This window comes from Canis aureus, chromosome 36 (genome assembly GCF_053574225.1).
Source record: "Canis aureus isolate CA01 chromosome 36, VMU_Caureus_v.1.0, whole genome shotgun sequence".
Classification (NCBI taxonomy): Eukaryota; Metazoa; Chordata; class Mammalia; order Carnivora; family Canidae; genus Canis; species Canis aureus.
The window spans coordinates 25,466,468-25,484,303 of record NC_135646.1 but is presented as its reverse complement, the minus strand read 5'-3'; the positions used below and the strand labels follow the sequence as shown (position 1 = coordinate 25,484,303).

The following is a 17,836-nucleotide window of genomic DNA, read 5'->3' as shown; positions in this document are numbered from 1 at the left end:
ATGTGGTTATCAAGTACTTGAAGTGTGGCTAGTCTAAACTAAGATGTTCTGTAAGTGTAGGATACATGCTGGATTTCAATGACCTAGTATTAAAAAAAGAATGTAAAAATCTCACTAGTAGTTTTAATACTCATTACATGTTGAAATGATTTTACACTTATGAGTTAAAATATAACATGAAAATAACTTCGACCTGTTCTAGAACATTTTAAAATCAATTGATTCACCTGCATTTCTATATTCTAAAAGTGTGTTGTCCAGTAGAATTTTGTGATAATGGACATATTCTGTATTTACACTGTCCAGTGTAGTAGCCATTAGCTGAAAGCGTCTATTGAGCATTTAAAATTTAACTGAGGTGATTGAGAAGTTGAAATTTTTTTAAAGATTTATTTATTTATGATAGACCTAGAGTGAGAGAGACAGAGACACAGAAGGAGGGAGAAGCAGGCTCCATGCAGGGAGCCTGACGCGGGTCTCGATCCCGGGACTCCAGGATCCCACCCTGGGCCAAAGGCAGGCGCTAAACTGCTGAGCCACCCAGGGATCCCCAAGAGAAGTTGAATTTTAAATGTAGTTAGTTTAAATTTAGGTAGCCATATGTGGGTAGTGACTACTGTATTGAATGGCACAGTTATGGACATTTTTTATTGCTTTAACATTTATTGTTTTTTAGATTTCCAGTCTGTCTGAATTGCTTTTTATATATGGTGTAAGGTAGGGGTCAAGTTTTAAGATTTTATTTACTTGTTCATGAGAGATAGAGACATAGGCAGAGGGAGAAGCAGGCTCCCTGCAGGGAGTTTTTTGCAGGACTTACCCCAGGACCCAGGATCACAACATGAGCCAAAGGCAGACACTCGACCACTGAACCTCCCAGGTGCCTCTATAGGGATCAGGTTTTATTTATGTATTTTCTTCCAAATGGAAATCAAATTGACCAAGCACCAAGGAAAAGAGAATCTCTACTATTTTTAGACACTGTTTTGTTTCTTTGGTATATTTGTTTGTCTTCTTCCAAATACCATACTATCTTTTAGTAGCTGGTAGAGAGGGTTCCCCTATCTTGATCTTCATGAAGGTTGACCATTTTTGGACTTTCCTATTTCCACATAAATATTAAAAGTACCTCATCAATTTTCAGTTTCTTCTGGGAATTTGATTTGTATTACATTGGATGTATATCACATCCAGTCATAAACATGATAGAGCCGATTTATTTAGGTCTTTCATTTCTCTCAGTAATATGTGATCTTTTATTTATGTAAAGGTCTTGCATATCTTTTGTTAGATTTATTCCTAGCTATTTGGTACTGTAAATGATACGGTTTTCTAATTTCATTTTCTACTTATTGCTAGTGGATAGAAATGAAATCAATTTTATGTTATTGTCCAGTTTTACTGTTCTGTTTCATCTTCTTTTCTTACTGCACTGACCAGGACCTCAAGAACAAGGATCAGCAAGCTTTTGTAAAGGACCATATAGGAAGGAAGCCAGAAGTTCCTGTATAAATATATAGTAGACTCTTAAGTGTTATCCTTAGGAGGAGTTAGGATAGTCCATAGATGGAATTTTGAACAATTTGTACTAATTTGAAGGGCTGTGCACTATTTTGATACATTAAAAGGGGCCATTGTTATAGGGAATTGAAGAAAAGAATGATTTATAGCACTGAAAGAAATGTGGTAAAACATTGGCCTAGTGGATTGGCAGTTGCTGGAGAGTTAATGATTATATTGAATGTAAGTATGAACTAATGCTTGCTTCTCTTTTTAAATCCCTTTAGGAAAAATAGAAATGAAGGTACATATGCACACAAAATTTTGCCTCATTTGTTTGCTGACATTTATTTTCCATCACTGCAACCATTGCCATGAAGAACATGACCATGGTTCTGAAGAACATCACAGACATCGTCGTGGAATGACAGAGTCGGAGTCAAGCAAATTTTCAGTGCTGGATGCTGAAAATGAAAAAAAATACTATATTGAAAAACTCTTTGACCGTTACGGTGAAAATGGAAGATTATCCTTTTTTGGTCTGGAGAAACTTTTAACAAACTTGGGCCTTGGAGAGATAAAAGTAGTTGAGATTAATCATGAGGATCTTGGCCATGATCATGTTTCTCACTTAGATATTTTGGCAGTTCAAGAGGGAAAGCATTTTCACTCTCATAACCACCAGCATTCCCACAATCATTTAAATTCAGAAAATCAAACTGTGACAAGCGTATCAACAAAAAGAAACCACAAGTGTGATCCAGAGAAAGAGACCATTGAAGTATCTGTCAAATCTGATGATAAACATATGCATGACCATAGTCATCGCTTATGTCATCACCATTGTTTGCATCATCACCTTGATCATAACGCCACTCGCCATTTTCCTAATGATTCCATTCCTCACAGCGAGCGTGGGGAGCCTAGCCATGAACCTTCAACAGAGACCAATAAAACACAGGAACAATCTGAGAGTAAGCTACCGAAAGGAAAGAGGAAGAGAAAAGGGAAGAAAAGTAATGAAAATTCTGAAGTTATTACACCAGGTTTTCCCCCTAACCATGATCGGGGTGAACAGTATGAGCATAATCGGGTCCACAAACCTGATCGTGTACATAACCCAGGTCATTCTCATGTGCGCCTTCCAGAACATAATGGTCATGATCCCGGTCATGGACACCCAGATCTTAATCCTGATAATGAAGGTGAGCTTCGACATACCAGAAAGCGAGAAGCACCACACGTTAAAAAAAGTGCAATTTATTCAGCTGCTACTCACAAGGATCATAACGAAGATGACCGTCAACATGAGGTAGGTGTAAAGAGATGGCTGCTCCATAATTCTCACATAGTTGTGGAGCATTTTAGGTAAAAAGAGAAGTAACAGTGGAGGATAGTCAATCATATTCAAACTTAATTTCCAGATATAATATTCTTGAATAAAATACTTTAAGGAATTAAAATCCGATAAAGGTTTTTATCTGGATTTTCACTTTCAGTGTTTCTCAAAAAATCTAAATATTTAAAGGTTGTTAGAACATATATTCCTTATTTTACTTTCTTGCTTATTTATGACTTGTTTTGACTTCCCAAGTTAGTTTTCATTTTGGTTGGTTCTAGATACTTGAAAACTGAATCCTTTTTGTTTACCTGTCCAGTTGGACAGGAACTAGGGATTTTCTTTTTCAAAATTTCTAGCTTAATGAATTAACCACAGAATGGTTCCCAGTTACTGATGTAGCTCCAAAGTCCGTTAAATGTGGTAGATTTGTTTTCTCTATGTCACTTTATAGTAGGGCCTACTTCATCGTAATTAATTTTTTCTCATGCCTTTGACAGATGGCAATAGAATAATAAAGCCCACTAGTAAAGGGATGATTGTGTTTTCCTTAAAGGAAAGTTTTAAAAACTTTCATATTCTTTTGAATACTTGCACATTTGATGGATTTCCTTCCCAATTTTTTAAAACTACTTACCTTGTACATGTTTATTTTTGTTTCATTAAAAGTATATCGACATCCTTATTTAACTCTACTTTTTAGTACTTATTAAAGTCTAGAAGATTGTTGAATTTATTTGTTGTCATATGCATAAAAGCAGCACCGTCTAGTATGGAAAATGACCTCACCATTTCTGTCTCTATAATTGAAATATGTTTTACATCTATGAAAATATCTCTGTGTTTCTTCCCTGTGTGAATAATCAGATACTGGTTTTCAGCAGCACTGATTTTAAAAGCACTTCTGTTTTAAAATCTTAGTGTACTTGTAAGGAAATGCTCTTATTTATTTACTACTATAGATAATATCCTAGCATCTTTTGTTGATGATAACCAGACATTATCATGAATGTTACTTGTTTTACAAGACTTGTGGGGTCTGTATCAGTCAAACATGTTGATTTATATCCTCACAGGTCTGACACATTGGGAATTTTCTCAGGATTTCTATAGAAATGTTCTATGCACTGGATAGAGTAGTAATTCATGTTAAGACCTGAGAAGAATAATTTTCTTGTTTATATATTTTGATTTTGTTTTTTGTACCATAAATAAAATCATATAATGAGGTGGCAAGTCTGTAAGCATACAACCAAAGAGTATCATTTTAGATATTTGCTATATGATAGGTCCAAACTTGTTTGCTCTTTGTTTTCTACTTTGTTTTGTACTTAAAAGTACCAGTGGATGAAACTGCCTTCTTTCCTCTTCCACTTTTAGCATTGGGCTAGAATTTTCCAATATAATATTTTTCTGGGGTACCTTAGGCAGTGAAAATGTCTGTATTGTATATTTTATTATAAAGTTGTTAATGTACTCATGTCTATTTAACAAATAAGAATCTTGAATGATTGATGATTGCACTTTGAATAGGGAAGTGATTTTTCTCTTCACCCCCTTAGGAATGCAGCTGTGTGTGATTTTTATTAATTATTGAGAGAGTCAATTATCTTTCATGTGTTGGAGTAGAAAATGGTTAAAGTCCACGTAAAGTTTTGGGTATTGAAGTCGAATGTATTTCTATCATAAATTCTTAACAAACAGTTTTATTTGTAATAGATATCTTTATTACAGGTTATTTTCAAATAATATTTAGAATATTTTTTATTGCACAGTAATTTATTTTTCTGCTTAATTTTCTTAAAGGACTCTTAATTTGTTTATCAATTTTTTGCAGTGTTTGAACGTCACTCAGTTGTTAAAATACTATGGTCATGGTGCCAATTCTCCAATCTCACCTGATTTATTTACATACCTTTGCCCTGCTTTATTATATCAAATCGACAGCAGACTTTGTATTGAACATTTTGACAGACTTCTAGTTGAAGATTTAAATAAGGATAAAAATCAGGTTCCTGAAGATAAGGCAAATATAGGGGCATCAGGTAAGAAAGATTTAAGTTTTTTTTGTTCCTCATAGTCTTCGTACTTTTTTAAAAAATGTAATTGAATTAGAAAGTAATTCCAAATTATCATCTTCCTTCTGGTGACTTTGTTATGTTTTAGTCAGGATTAGATTATGACCATTTAAAAAGGATTAGGGGAAGACAGGAGGCACAGTAGCTCCTTGTCTTTTCTGGGACTATGGAGGAAAGTCTTATCATGGATAGAGAATTAGATTAAAAAGGAGATACGGGTTTGTGATAAATGGATTCTTCTTGATGGGCAAGTGTAAATAATGCGGCTGCCAATTAAAGTCATTTGGTGTTATAATTAACTTTTTAGCAGAGTTGAGGACCTGTGGTGAAAAGCTAAGATTAAGTTTATAAGGAAATCAAAGGGAAGCCAATGTTGTTAACTCAGTGAATGTCAGAAATGCCTGTGATTGGCACGGGAATTCATTATGGGCAGTTTCATAGAGAGCTTCAACAAAAGTAAAACCAGAACGATTACCAAGGGGCTCCTGGTGGCTCAGTGAGTGTCTGCCTTTGGCTCAGGTCATGATCGCAAGGTCCTGGGATCCAGCCTGCATCAGGCTATCTGCTTCGGAGTCTGCTTCTCCCTCTCTCTTGCTCTCTGTCCTTCCTGCTTTTGCAGTTTTTCTCATATGTGCGCATGCATGCACACACTTGGGCATCTGCACACTCCCAAATAAATAAATAAAATTAAAAAAAAAAAAACTATTTCCAAAAATCTCTCTAGGCTTTTTTAGAACCATATCTGGTTGGCTAGATAGCTCCACCTTGATGTTCACAGGTACCTCCCACTTAGTATTTCCCAAACTTCTACTCCACAAAAAGTGTATACCTCTTATTGAATCCCAAATGTCATAACAATCCATCTTTTTTAAAAAAAAATCTGAAAATCTTTGGCTTTTTCTTTTTTTCCCCTTGCATAATCAATTGTCAAGTCCGATTGAGTCTTCTCTGAAATACCTTCTAACTATCCACTCCATCATAACTTGGTTCTTGATTGAATTGTTGAAATAACTTCATAACCTTCCCTTTCTAAAATGCAAATGAGAGTCTCCCAACACAGAGTTTTTCCTTTTTAATGACAGCTGATATACTTTTATTAACAAGTATTACAAGGCATTCTTCTGAACTCAATGACTTTTACTTCTTACAATAGTTGTATAAGGTAGACAATGTTCTAATAACTAACTCCCAAAATCTCAGAGCTAGTCAGTGATAGTGCTAGGATTCAAGCCAGGGGAGTTTAATCATTTTGCTCTCCATGTACTAAGTGTTTCATATGCTTTTTTCCCCCCATTAAATTTTAACAATACTCTATTGAATTATTTTGTTTAAAGATCTATTTATTTTAGAGCGAGAAAGTGTACAAGCTGGTGGAGGGGCCGAGGGAGTAGGGGAGAGAGAATCTTCAAGCAGTCTCCTTCCTAAGTATGGAGCCAGACTTGGGGCTCAATCCCCGGAGATCATGACCTGAGGCAAAAATCAAGAGTTGGATGCTCAACTCTCTAGGATATGACCTCTGCCTACCTACTTCTCCACCCATTTCCCCCACCTTTTATTTCGGCCGTAACCATAGCAGACTCCTGATAATAGATTATTCTGTTTTCCCCTCATTTATCTCAGCCTTTTCACATTCTGAACCTTTCTAGTGGAGTGACCGCAATGATTTCTCAAAGATCCAGCTCAAGAGTTAGACCTTCTGGAATAACTTACTCACCATTGTAGACTTAGTTAAGTTCCCTTGATCTATCCAATCCCTGTACAGAGCTTGGGAGATTTTCATAATTGGATTTGTTATCTGTTTTTCTTGGACTTTAGTTGCTTAAAGGAAGTGACTAGGTCTTTTGAACAAGAAAGCATTCACATATTGATTAAATGAATAAATTAATCTATAAGCTTTCAGTTATAACCCAGGAAAGACCCTCGTTGTAAATGAATCTGAGGATCGTTTTATGAGTATACTTGACCTTTGAACAACACAGATTTGCGCTGCATGTGTATGCTTGTATGCAGATATTTTTCAATAACTACATTGGATAGTTTCTTGAAGGTTTGCAACATTTTGAAAAAACTCAGGAATTGTGTAGCCTAGAAATAATGAAGAAATTAAGGTATTACTGTAAAACTACAGTATATAACACATATACAAAATATGTGTTGATTGATTACGTTAACGGTAAGGATCGATTGTGTATCAGTCGGACTAGTATACTTTGATGATGCAGTGTCTCAGAATGAGTAGAATTCTCATGAACTTCATCATGTGTGAGATCACAATGGAGGCAGTTCTGGTTGAAATGCCCAAGATGGAGTGGCACTGCTGCTTGGTAATGGAAGTGACTAAATTGATAACGTGTGAATTTGGGTCAAAAATGGGGTCTGACAAGATAAAAGATTGAAAAGGCAGAATTTTAAAAATTTTTCATAGCACAGGAATAAGGTAGACACGTTTAAGAGTATCACAGTCCAGTGTACATGTCAGAGTTTTATTTGAATAGAGATATTCATTAAAGCTTGAAAGAGTACAAGCGAAAGGAAATGCTGTCACGACTTAACGAACTAATAAGCCTCATAGGTACCCACCTGCTGGTTAATTTCTTTGTGATATGAAAATAACTTTAGATAAATTAATCATCAGGTCTTCTATTTATTAGGACCTTACCATGTCCTGTTTTAAATACTTTTACAAGGCTATTTACCTGATGCAGGCACTTTAATTTACTTCTGTTTGCTGAGGAAAGGAGGAGGCTTTGAGAAATTAGGTAACTTGTGCAAGGTCACACAGCTGCCAGGGAACAGAGCCGTAATAGGACCCAGAGTAATCGTAACCTCGACGCTCCTCTCCACTACTTCCTGCCAAAAAGGTTCTTACGTCGACTTTGCTAGCATAGGTGACAAGGAGATACAGGGAGTTCTATGTAATTCCATTTGGTAGTGCTGTGACAGGTGATGCAGACACAGGTAAGAAAGTGATAGAGGTGAGTATGGGTGTCAGGATGGATTAGTAAAACCCAACACCCAGGAATAGTCTTGTTAGGAAGGACCTACTCAGTCAGCTAAGCTCAGTAAGGTCGGAGGACGTGAGTCCACTTAGAAGCTTTGAATTCTGGTCTTTGGACAGATAAATATGTCCCTTCACTGGCTTCGTGTTCAAAGACGTTTGTAGATGAGTAAACACCGTAAGGGCCAGTCTCTCGAGTGCTTCGAAATTCTCACTGAGGTAGGAGAAAAGGGAACATTAGGTCTGAGGTACTTGATTTAAATTTAAAAAACCACATTTGTTCTTTACATGGAAAAACAGAGGCTGATGGGATTGTCGCATCTAGAGTTCAACCTAAGAGTCTTTTTTTTATTTTTAAGGCTTCCAGGAAATTCTAGTTGTTTTTACATCGACAGTGGATTAGGACTTAAAAGTTTTCTATGTTACAATATTGACATAATCTATATATTTTAACAAGAGCTGTTGACAGATGCTTGACGATCATAAGATATTAAAAATTAGAGTTTATTCAATCAGAGAAGCCTCAGAGGAAATTATACTTGCTTTGAAAACAAATATGTAGCTAATAGTGAATATTGATTAGTTGTTTGCAGGTGGTTTTTAGCACTGTCAGAAATGAAGCTTGAATTAACTATGTGCTGATAGATGTTAATAGTTGTTAGAGAGAATGCCCTGCTAGTAATTATTTTTAATGACTGCTGCACCATTAAGAAAGGTTAACTTGTTCCATATAAATCTCCCATAGTGACACAGCTACTACCTCATTACTGTTCAAAGACTGCTGTAAACCAAGTCTGCCATATACTGTTATGGTAGAAATCGTTTGTTTCACAAGATTGGCTCATTTAGTCATAGAGTTGACCCTTGCTTAATTGCCAAGGGGGGGTGGTGAATAGGCCGCTAAGCATTTTCTGCCAATTAAAATGCTGAAACAGTGTAGAAAACTGCCATCTTGCACATGCTTTGAACCGAGTTAATTAGAAAGTTTCCACAGATGAGCGCTTCTTTTTAAAAGAATGCATTTTCTCTCTAGATAATGAGAAAGGGAGTTGGTGAATAACTAAGCTTGAAGACCTTTAACGTTTTAAGCGACCTAATTTGCAGAATAAGTGAAGCTTGTTTCAGACATTTAATGTTTTTTTATTGTATATGGTATCTTGGATACAAATAAAGGAAACGTTTGTTAGTTGTATTTAGTAGTTTGCATATTGTTATTTTGCATAAGTTTTAGAAAAGATGCCTTTTATCGTTTGTTTTGCAGATTTTTTTTTTTGGCTTGTTTTATACTAAACAAGTTGGGGTTTCAAAAGCACAATAATTTGGTTAGAAATTAGAAAAATTTGTTCACTTGTTTTGTGATTTGTTTTTTGGCTTGTTTTATACTGAACAAGTTGTGATTTCAAAAGCACAATAATTTGGTTAGAAATTAGAAAAACTTTATTACCTGAATTGCTTTTTTTCTACACCTAGGAAATTATGGTAGAGCTTATGTAAACTTAAATGTTATTAAATCTAAAAATAAGTGCTTGAACAACATGGGAAAATGTCTCAAGTACAATAAAATCAAAACAGTGTTAGTTCTCATAGGTTAAAAGGATTGTAATTGTCCTTGAAGAAGGTTTGCAAGTTGTGAGAATGACTATTACTTAAAATTTTAGCACTGGAAAGCTATAATTATTTTTAAAAAATTAATAAGAAATCAGTATAAGAAATCATGTATTTATAATAGCATACACTTGTGAGAGATTATAGGACTGTTTTGCCAATGAAATAGTTATAATGGAAAACCTATAGAAATACCTGGAAATCTATAGAAAATACCTGGAAATTTTCTGATTTACCTGCAATGGGAAATACAGTTCTTTACACAATGAGAAATACAGCTCGTTATTTCTTAACACTGACAAAAATAAGTGATAATTTATATTAAATGGAACATAAATATTTTAACCTTACTTTCAGGTGACATTGAAATAAATACAAGTTTATTCTGAGATTTCATGTAGTTGTTGGTTTTGTAGTAATCTTTTGTCCCATCCCCTCTATTCTACTTTATTCAAATTTTGAAAGATTGTCATTTGGTTTAATAAAATTAGTATTTCTTCTTACTTTCATGTTTAGACTTATTGTATTATATGTCCTCCTTTATGTAAAGCACCTCTAAGGTAAATATATAAGTGATAAATCACTTGGCTGAGAATTCTCTGAAAATACTGTAATTTAATGGAGAAAATAGTGGATTAAGAGAGGACTTTCAATTTAGTTTTTACTTTGCCATTTTAGCTAGCTATGTTTTTATTAGGGTAAAATGTATATAACCTAAGATTTGCCATTTTAACTGCTAAACTGTACAAATCAGTGGTATTTATTACATTAATGATGTGCGGCCATCAAACTATTTTTTTAAGAGCTTTTATTTATAGGTAATCTCTGCACCCAAAATGGAGCTTGAACTCACAACTCCAAGATGAATGCTTGCATGCTGTACTGACTAAGCCAGCCAGGCACTCCCAAACTATCTTAAAAAAATTTTTTATCACCCCAAATAGAAACTTTGTAACCATTAAGCAACACATCTTCATTTCCTCTTCCTCCTAGCCCTTAGTAACTTTTCATCTTTTTTGTTTCTGAATTTATTCTGTTCTAGAGAGCTTGTGTAAGTGGAATTGTACAATATTTGTCTATGTCTGGTTTATTTCACTCTGTAGTTTTCAAGGTTCATCCACATTGTAGCATCTATTAGAACTTCATTCCTTTTTATGGCTGAATGCTCTTGTATGTTTGTACCACATTTTGTTAATCCATTCATCTGTTGATGGACACTTCGTTGTTTCTACCTTTTGGCTGTTTTGAATGATGCTCTAATGAACACAAGGCATAGAAGTATCTGAGTCTTTGCTTTCAATTTTTTTGAGGAATATACCTGGGTACAGAATTCCTGTGTTAAAAAGGGATTCCTTTTAGCCTTCTGAGGAATTAACCAAACCGTTTCTACAGTGGCTGTGCCACATTATATTCCCATCAACAGTGTACTAAGGTTCCAGTTTCTCTGCATCTTTGTCAACATGTGTGTGTGTGTTTTTTTAAATAGTCATTCTAGTAGATGTGAAGTTGTATTATTTAACATTTAACATTTCTCTGCCTCAGAATGCAAATCTGTAACGTAGAACAATGGTTTATATTAGAATTTTCCAAATCAGGGGCACCTGGGTGGCTCAGTAGGTTAAGCATCTGCCTTTGACTCCGGTCATGCTCTCAGGGTCCTGGGATCCATCCAGTCCTAGATCTGGTTCCCTGCTCAGTGTGAAGTCCGCTTCTCCCTCTACCCCTCTCCCTTGGCTTGTGTGCCTTTTCTCTCTCTTCTTTCTCAAATAAATAAAATCTAAAAAAAAAAAAAAAAAAGAATTTCCAGATCGTGTTTTGTAGGATCCTGGTTCATTGAGAGATATAATAGGTTCCATGATCAAGTGAGATAGAAAAATAATGCACACTCTGTTCCCTTGCAGAAATTGACAGCACTTATTAAGCTGTTAGAGGCTCTTGTTTAACCAAGAATTACCAAGTCCTTTTGATCATTAAATTCTCCCCTCACTCCCTGTGGAATACCACGTGAGACTCAGAGGAGCGCAGTTTGAGGAACACTGGTATAGATTATTAAAGTCCTTTCTATCTATACAGTAGGACCCTGCCAATTTAAGTAACTCCTGGTAAGCAAGGAATTGAAAAAATTATTTTTTTTAATGGGGCAGAATAGGGCAGCCCGGGTGGCTCAGCGGTTTAGCGCCATCTTCAGCCCAGGGTGTGATCCTGGAGACCCGGGATCGAGTCCCGCGTCGGGCTCCCTGCATGGAGCCTGCCTCTCCCTCTGCCTGTGTTTCTGCTTCTCTCTCTGTGTCTCTCAATAATAAGTAAATAAAATGTTTTTAAAAAGTAAGTAAATAAAGGGGCAGAATAACTGGCCTCTTTGAAATTGTTTTTTTATAATTTCCAACTCTGTTGACCAAGACAACATAGAGGAATAATGAAACTATGATAGTCCCGGTTGTACCCTCTGTTTTATATCCAAACTACATTATTGGAAGTTATAGGATCCTTTTTAGTCCTAGAATTTATTTCTTTTAAGTAAATTAAAAAATCTTTTGAAGGTAGCAAGCATACTAAATATATTTCCTCTAGTTGGAAAAATGAGAAAACACTAATTTTTAAAAAAAGTTCTATAAGGTATTCAAAATTATACATATTATTTCATTTTAATCTTAAGAGTATAGTCTTTTTCTGATTCTTGGCTTTTGTTGTTGATGAATAACCAGTTAATTGGCGGTAATTTGACTATGTGACCAGAGAACCAAAAGCATTTGTATTAATTAGTTTTTAGAAGCGTATGTTTTTATATGTATGCATGTATATATGTGTATTACCTGCTTTTGGAGGGGCCACTGTCCATGCTCAGTGTAATACCATTTTCCTGAATGACTCCCGAGGGACATCATTAGCATTTTATTCTAAGAAAATGGCATTCCCTCACAGATACATTGAGGATGGCACCCTGGTAGGTAGTGCTCTGCTGCTGGATAGATTTATGTAAGGCTTTCTCTTTTGTGGGCTTTTGTTTTCTTGTATTTTCTGAGTTTCAGATACCAAATATCACAAATGCCAAAGATTGCCTAATCATAAAATGGGCTTTTCTTTTTCAAGCATTTATTTTCTTAGTTCACAGATTTGCTTTCCCAAGTGAATGAGAAAGAGATAATTTTAGAGCTGTTAAATAAGAAATTATAGCTGGGAGTGTGTAATATGTGACGTGTACTCATTTGTGCACATGAATTCGTATACCCTTTCACACTCAGAACCTCCCTCAACTATTTGTGTGAGCACTTGGGTAATTTAATGTGTCAGTCTGTCAGTGATTGATTGCTTTTAAGTAACAATATATTTAGTTCACTTAACCTTATTGGCAAATTGATTTTTCACTGAATTCGGTTTTGGTTGATTTGTCCTTTGGTAGATTGGTTTTTAGCTAGTTAACCAAAAGCCATTTGAGAGTGAAAGTCATCTCAGAATAGTGCAAAGTGTTTATGGATTCATAGACTCTTGGACTTTTCTTCACATTCAGAATACCCTTAGCCGGAAGTTAATGTGAGAATTTTAGAACGGAAATATTTGCCTACAATTATGTTCATTTTCAGATCTAATTTTTGTGATTAGGAGATAGAATCATATTTTCTCTCTAATGATTAGGTTTTAGAAATATGCTTGTAAGAAAATATATTTCTTATAAGGGTCTTAGTTTGTAATCTCAAATTTTAAACGTGCTTCTAATGCTAATTTATTTGTTGAATTATTTTGTGTAAGTTGTTAATCATCTTAAATATCTGCTGTATCGAATTAATGGTATCCCTCTATCATAAGATTTGGAAATTTAATTCCTATCGCAAATATTTTAAAAGGCAAATCCAGAAATGAATGAACATATATTTCCCAGTGTAGAATATAAGCCTAGAAAAAAGAAAAGATCAGATTCAGTAAGATTTATCTAACTAGATTTTGGTAAATGTAGATTCTAATTTAGTATCTTAGTCTGATTATGTGAATTGTCTTGGACATGGGAACATAGGAATAAAATAAATACTTTTATTGGATAATTTGACTAATTCCAGTGTATTTTTGAACAAAATATTCTGATTAATAAAAAATTTCTAATTATGAAAAGTTATAAAATTTGTCTATTTTAGTATATTTTGGGTTTCATCTGTAGTTTTTGCAGTCCCCAACCATATGTATTAGTGAGTATACACAGAATATCTTGGAATATGAATTACTGGCTTTTTTTGTTGTTGTTAAGATTTTATTTATTCATGAGAGACACACAGAGGCAGAGACACAGGCAGAGGCAGAAGCAGTCTCCATGCAGGGAGCCCGATGTGGGACTCCATCCTGGGACCCCAGGATCACACCCTGGGCTAAAGGCAGGCGCTAAACTACTGAGCCACCCAAGGATCCCAATTACTGGCTTTTCTAAGTAGTTTTTCTCTTTTTTTTTTCTTTTCTTTTCTTTTCTTTTTTTTTTTTTAAAGATTTTTATTTATTTGAGAGAGAGAAAGCACAAGTGGGGAGGGGACAGAGGGAAAGGGAGAGAGAATCTCAAGCAGACCTCCCCCCTGAGATCATGATCTAAGCAGAAGGCAGATGCTTAACCACCTGAGCCACCCAGGTACCCCTTAGTTTGTAGTGCTGTTTTTCTTTACATTCTTTTTTTGTTGTTTTAAGATTTTATTTATTTATTCATGAGAGACACACAGAGAGAGAAAAGCAGGCTGCTTGTAGGGAGGCTGGTATAGGGGCTCGATCCCAGGAGCCTGAGATGACGACCTGAGCCAAAGGCAGATGCTCAACCACTGAGCCACCCAGGTGTCCCTAAAATTGTACATTAATATAGGAGACATTTAACTTCAGGTTATTATATTTGTAACTGCTTCAATTTGTCTCGTGTAGTTATTACAAGTATCTTTTGTTCACTTTTTCCCCATTGTTATGATTGGAGCTACAGAGCTGTGGTAGATTTTAACAAACCTTTGTTGGTTTAGTTGGCTGATGACTTTATTGGCTCCCTGAATTTATGTATACCTATGGCCACTCCAACCTATTTCTCAGGCTCTCCCAATGATGTTATTGTTCCTGCCTGTGCTTGGGAGACAGAGAGGAACTTGGTCATCATGAAGTCAACTTTTAAACTTTATTTGAACTTCTGTTTTTTCTTTTTAGAATAGGGTTTTTGACCTCAATTCCCTTTTGCCCTATAGTCCCAGCCATAGTTGGGGGAATCGTCATCTTACCCTTTGGTTTCACTAACAAGGGAATGCTGACTTCATAATGAATCTTTTTCCTTTCCTTCTTCCTTCCTCCCAAATCTTTTGCAAGGATTAAAGCCACTGAATCCAGGGATCCCTGGGTGGCGCAGCGGTTTGGCGCCTGCCTTTGGCCCAGGGCGCGATCCTGGAGACCCAGGATCGAATCCCATGTCAGGCTCCCGGTGCATGGAGGCTGCTTCTCCCTCTGCCTATGTCTCTGCCTCTCTCTCTCTCTCTCTCTCTCTGTATGACTATCATGAATAAAATAAAAATTAAAAAAAAGTTTAAAAATAAATAAATAAAGCCACTGAATCCAGATTCTTGTTGTTTGTTTCTATCTTTTTTTGGCCTTTTAGAATACTCCTGTTTGTATTGGAAATTATGTTAGGTGTAGAATAAACCATGGAACTTCCATTAATAGTGGATGACCTCTTGTTTTAATCCTGTGAGCTAACTTAGCTTAGAATTATATTACAGTGCTTATGTTATTGGATACTGTGATTAAAATACCCAAGGAGTCAACACAATTGTATTGATAAAACTCAGCATTTAATGGGTTAAAGTTTCATTTCCTTATCTATCCTTCTCTTTGTCTTTGACAATGTTTTTTTTACCTTGTTGAAGAAATTTTCCTTTGTTCTCTTATCACAATACTTAAGGTAAAATCTCAGCAGATTTATAGTCCTGTTGGGTTTGATGAGAAAAACAGCATTTTAGATTAAAAACTTTACAAAATTATCATTCTTTAGTGAAATTTTCCTTTTTTTTAAAAAAATAATATTTTATCTATTTATTTATTTATTTATTTTAAAGGCAGTGTTTATTTGACAGCACAAGCAGTGGGAGTAGTAGACAGAGGGAGAGGGAGAAGCAGGTGTCCTGCTGAGCAGAGACCCCAATGTGGGCTGGATCCCAGGACACCAGGACCACAACCTGAGTCCAAGGCAGATGCTCAACTGCTTTGAGCCGCCCAGGCGCCAAAGCAGAATTTTTTTTTTTTTTAAGATTTTATTCATGAGAAAGAGAGAGAGAGAGAAGCAAAGACACAGGCAGAGGGGGAAGCAGGCTCCATGCAGGGAGCCCAGCGTGGGTCCCGGGACTCCAGGATCACGCCCTGGGCTGAAGGCGGCGCTAAACTGCTGAGCCACCTGGGCCACCCCAAAGCAGAATTTTTTTAATTTAAAACATTTCTATTTCATTTAAACCATTAATAGAAAGTAATCTCTTTTTTAAAGTAATCTTTTTTTTTAAGCATATGCCCATGTGTGCCATTGGGTGGAGGAGGTTAGCAGAGGGAGAGAGAGTATCCTAGGTGCTATACCCAGCATGGGGCCTGACATGGGGTTTGATCTCACCACCCTGAGATCATGACCTGAGCCAAAATCAAGAGTCTGATGCTTGACCTCCCAAGCCACCCAGGCAACCCTAAAGTAATCTTACTTTTTAAGTGAAAATGCCCCACCCCCTGAACCCTGGCATTTATTTCTCCTTATCAATAGCTTAGATAAAGAAATGTGCAAGGAATTCTCCATTTTTCATCACACTTAACGTTTTTCCTAAATCATACTGTGAAACATTTCTCTTGTGTTCTGATTCAGTTAAAATTATATAGGGAAATTCTTAAAAAGTAGAAAATGATACAGAAAGTCAAATAGGAAGAAAGGGAGTTTGAAACAGGTTATGGAGTAAAGATGATATCAAGGGGATAGGACTGAAATATCCTTTGTGAAAAGAAGAAACAAAATACAAAAAAAGCTACCAGTAATGAAGATATTTATATCTTTTGTGAATATGTTTCCATTTTGGACTGGTATATTAAGCTTCTTAAACTTTGTATTAGAAAGATTTACAAAGATAACACTATATACTTGGCTTCCTCTAATGATCACAGCAGAGTTTTATAATTGTATTTTCTAAATAGTTTTATTGCTCTGGCTCTACCTTTATACCTTGATAAAATTTTATTTATAGTCTAGATATTAAAGAGTGAATCACAGCCTGAAGTAATTTTTAAGTCCTTGTTTCTAATAAGGTGGGGCACTGAAAGTATTATTTATAACTATATACTGAAGATCTGAATTTCTTAATTATTTAAGTATTCAAGTTGGTTATTCGGTTGTTGTGTTTTGTTTTTAAACACAGCAGTGCCAAAATGTAAAACTTCTTAAAAAGCATGGTTAGGGTAAAATAATCTATCTTCCATGACTCATTTATCTTATGTGTATTGTTTTTTATAGCTGTTTGGTTTATATTGTCATATTAATGTTGACTATTAATTTTCTTTCCTACAGCATGGATTTGTGGTATCATTTCTATCACTGTCATTAGCCTGCTTTCCTTGCTAGGCGTGATCTTGGTTCCCATCATTAACCAAGGATGCTTCAAATTTCTTCTCACATTCCTTGTTGCACTAGCTGTAGGAACAATGAGTGGAGATGCCCTTCTTCATCTACTGCCCCATGTAAGAAAACTTTTTAATCTTTAAAAAATACATAAATAAAAATATTTGAACTAAAAGGGTCCTTCATTAGCAAGCTGTGTAGCATCTAATCCAGTATTTGTTTTGCTTGTAGGACAAAGTACTTTTTCCCATTTACATAGTTTTAGTAGCAGTATTTTTGAAATAAATTGAATCATTAGGTTTTAAAATAGCATCAAAAATTGGTAACATCAGTTTTACTTTCTGCTGTCACAGTGTATACGTACCAAATCACCATGATGTACTTAAATATCTCAACAGTTTTGTAAGTCAGCTTAACCTCAGTAGAGCTGAAGTTTTAAAAAGATTGCTCTTAGCAGTTCTGAAAATGAATACTTAAAAAGATACACCACTCATTGATTTTTATCTGTATGGTATATCAAGAAAGCCTTTAGAAGAAATATATACGAGGTCTCATAATGATTGCTCTATATAGCCAGTGTGCCACAGGCGTCTTTATTTGATCAAGAATAGGCTGACATGCTCTGTTAACAATTTTAGGCGTTTAGCTCTTTGCATTTCAGACCGTTTATCTTTTTTCACCTGGCATACCACTTGTTTTCTTCTATTCCAAGACATTTTTTTTTAAAGATT

At 35.4% G+C, this 17,836-nt stretch overlaps 1 protein-coding gene across 6 annotated transcripts in view; it reads left to right on the top strand.

Moving 5' to 3' along the window:
* SLC39A10 (solute carrier family 39 member 10) overlaps nucleotides 1–17,836 on the top strand; it is a 136,538-nt gene that overhangs the window by 94,657 nt on the left and 24,045 nt on the right. For all 6 annotated transcript variants that reach the window (XM_077884755.1, XM_077884760.1, XM_077884756.1 and 3 more), the window contains 3 exons: nucleotides 1,788–2,812; nucleotides 4,677–4,884; nucleotides 17,055–17,224. In XM_077884755.1, the coding sequence (XP_077740881.1) occupies nucleotides 1,788–2,812; nucleotides 4,677–4,884; nucleotides 17,055–17,224 (1,403 nt within the window). The remainder of the gene's footprint in view (nucleotides 1–1,787; nucleotides 2,813–4,676; nucleotides 4,885–17,054; nucleotides 17,225–17,836) is intronic.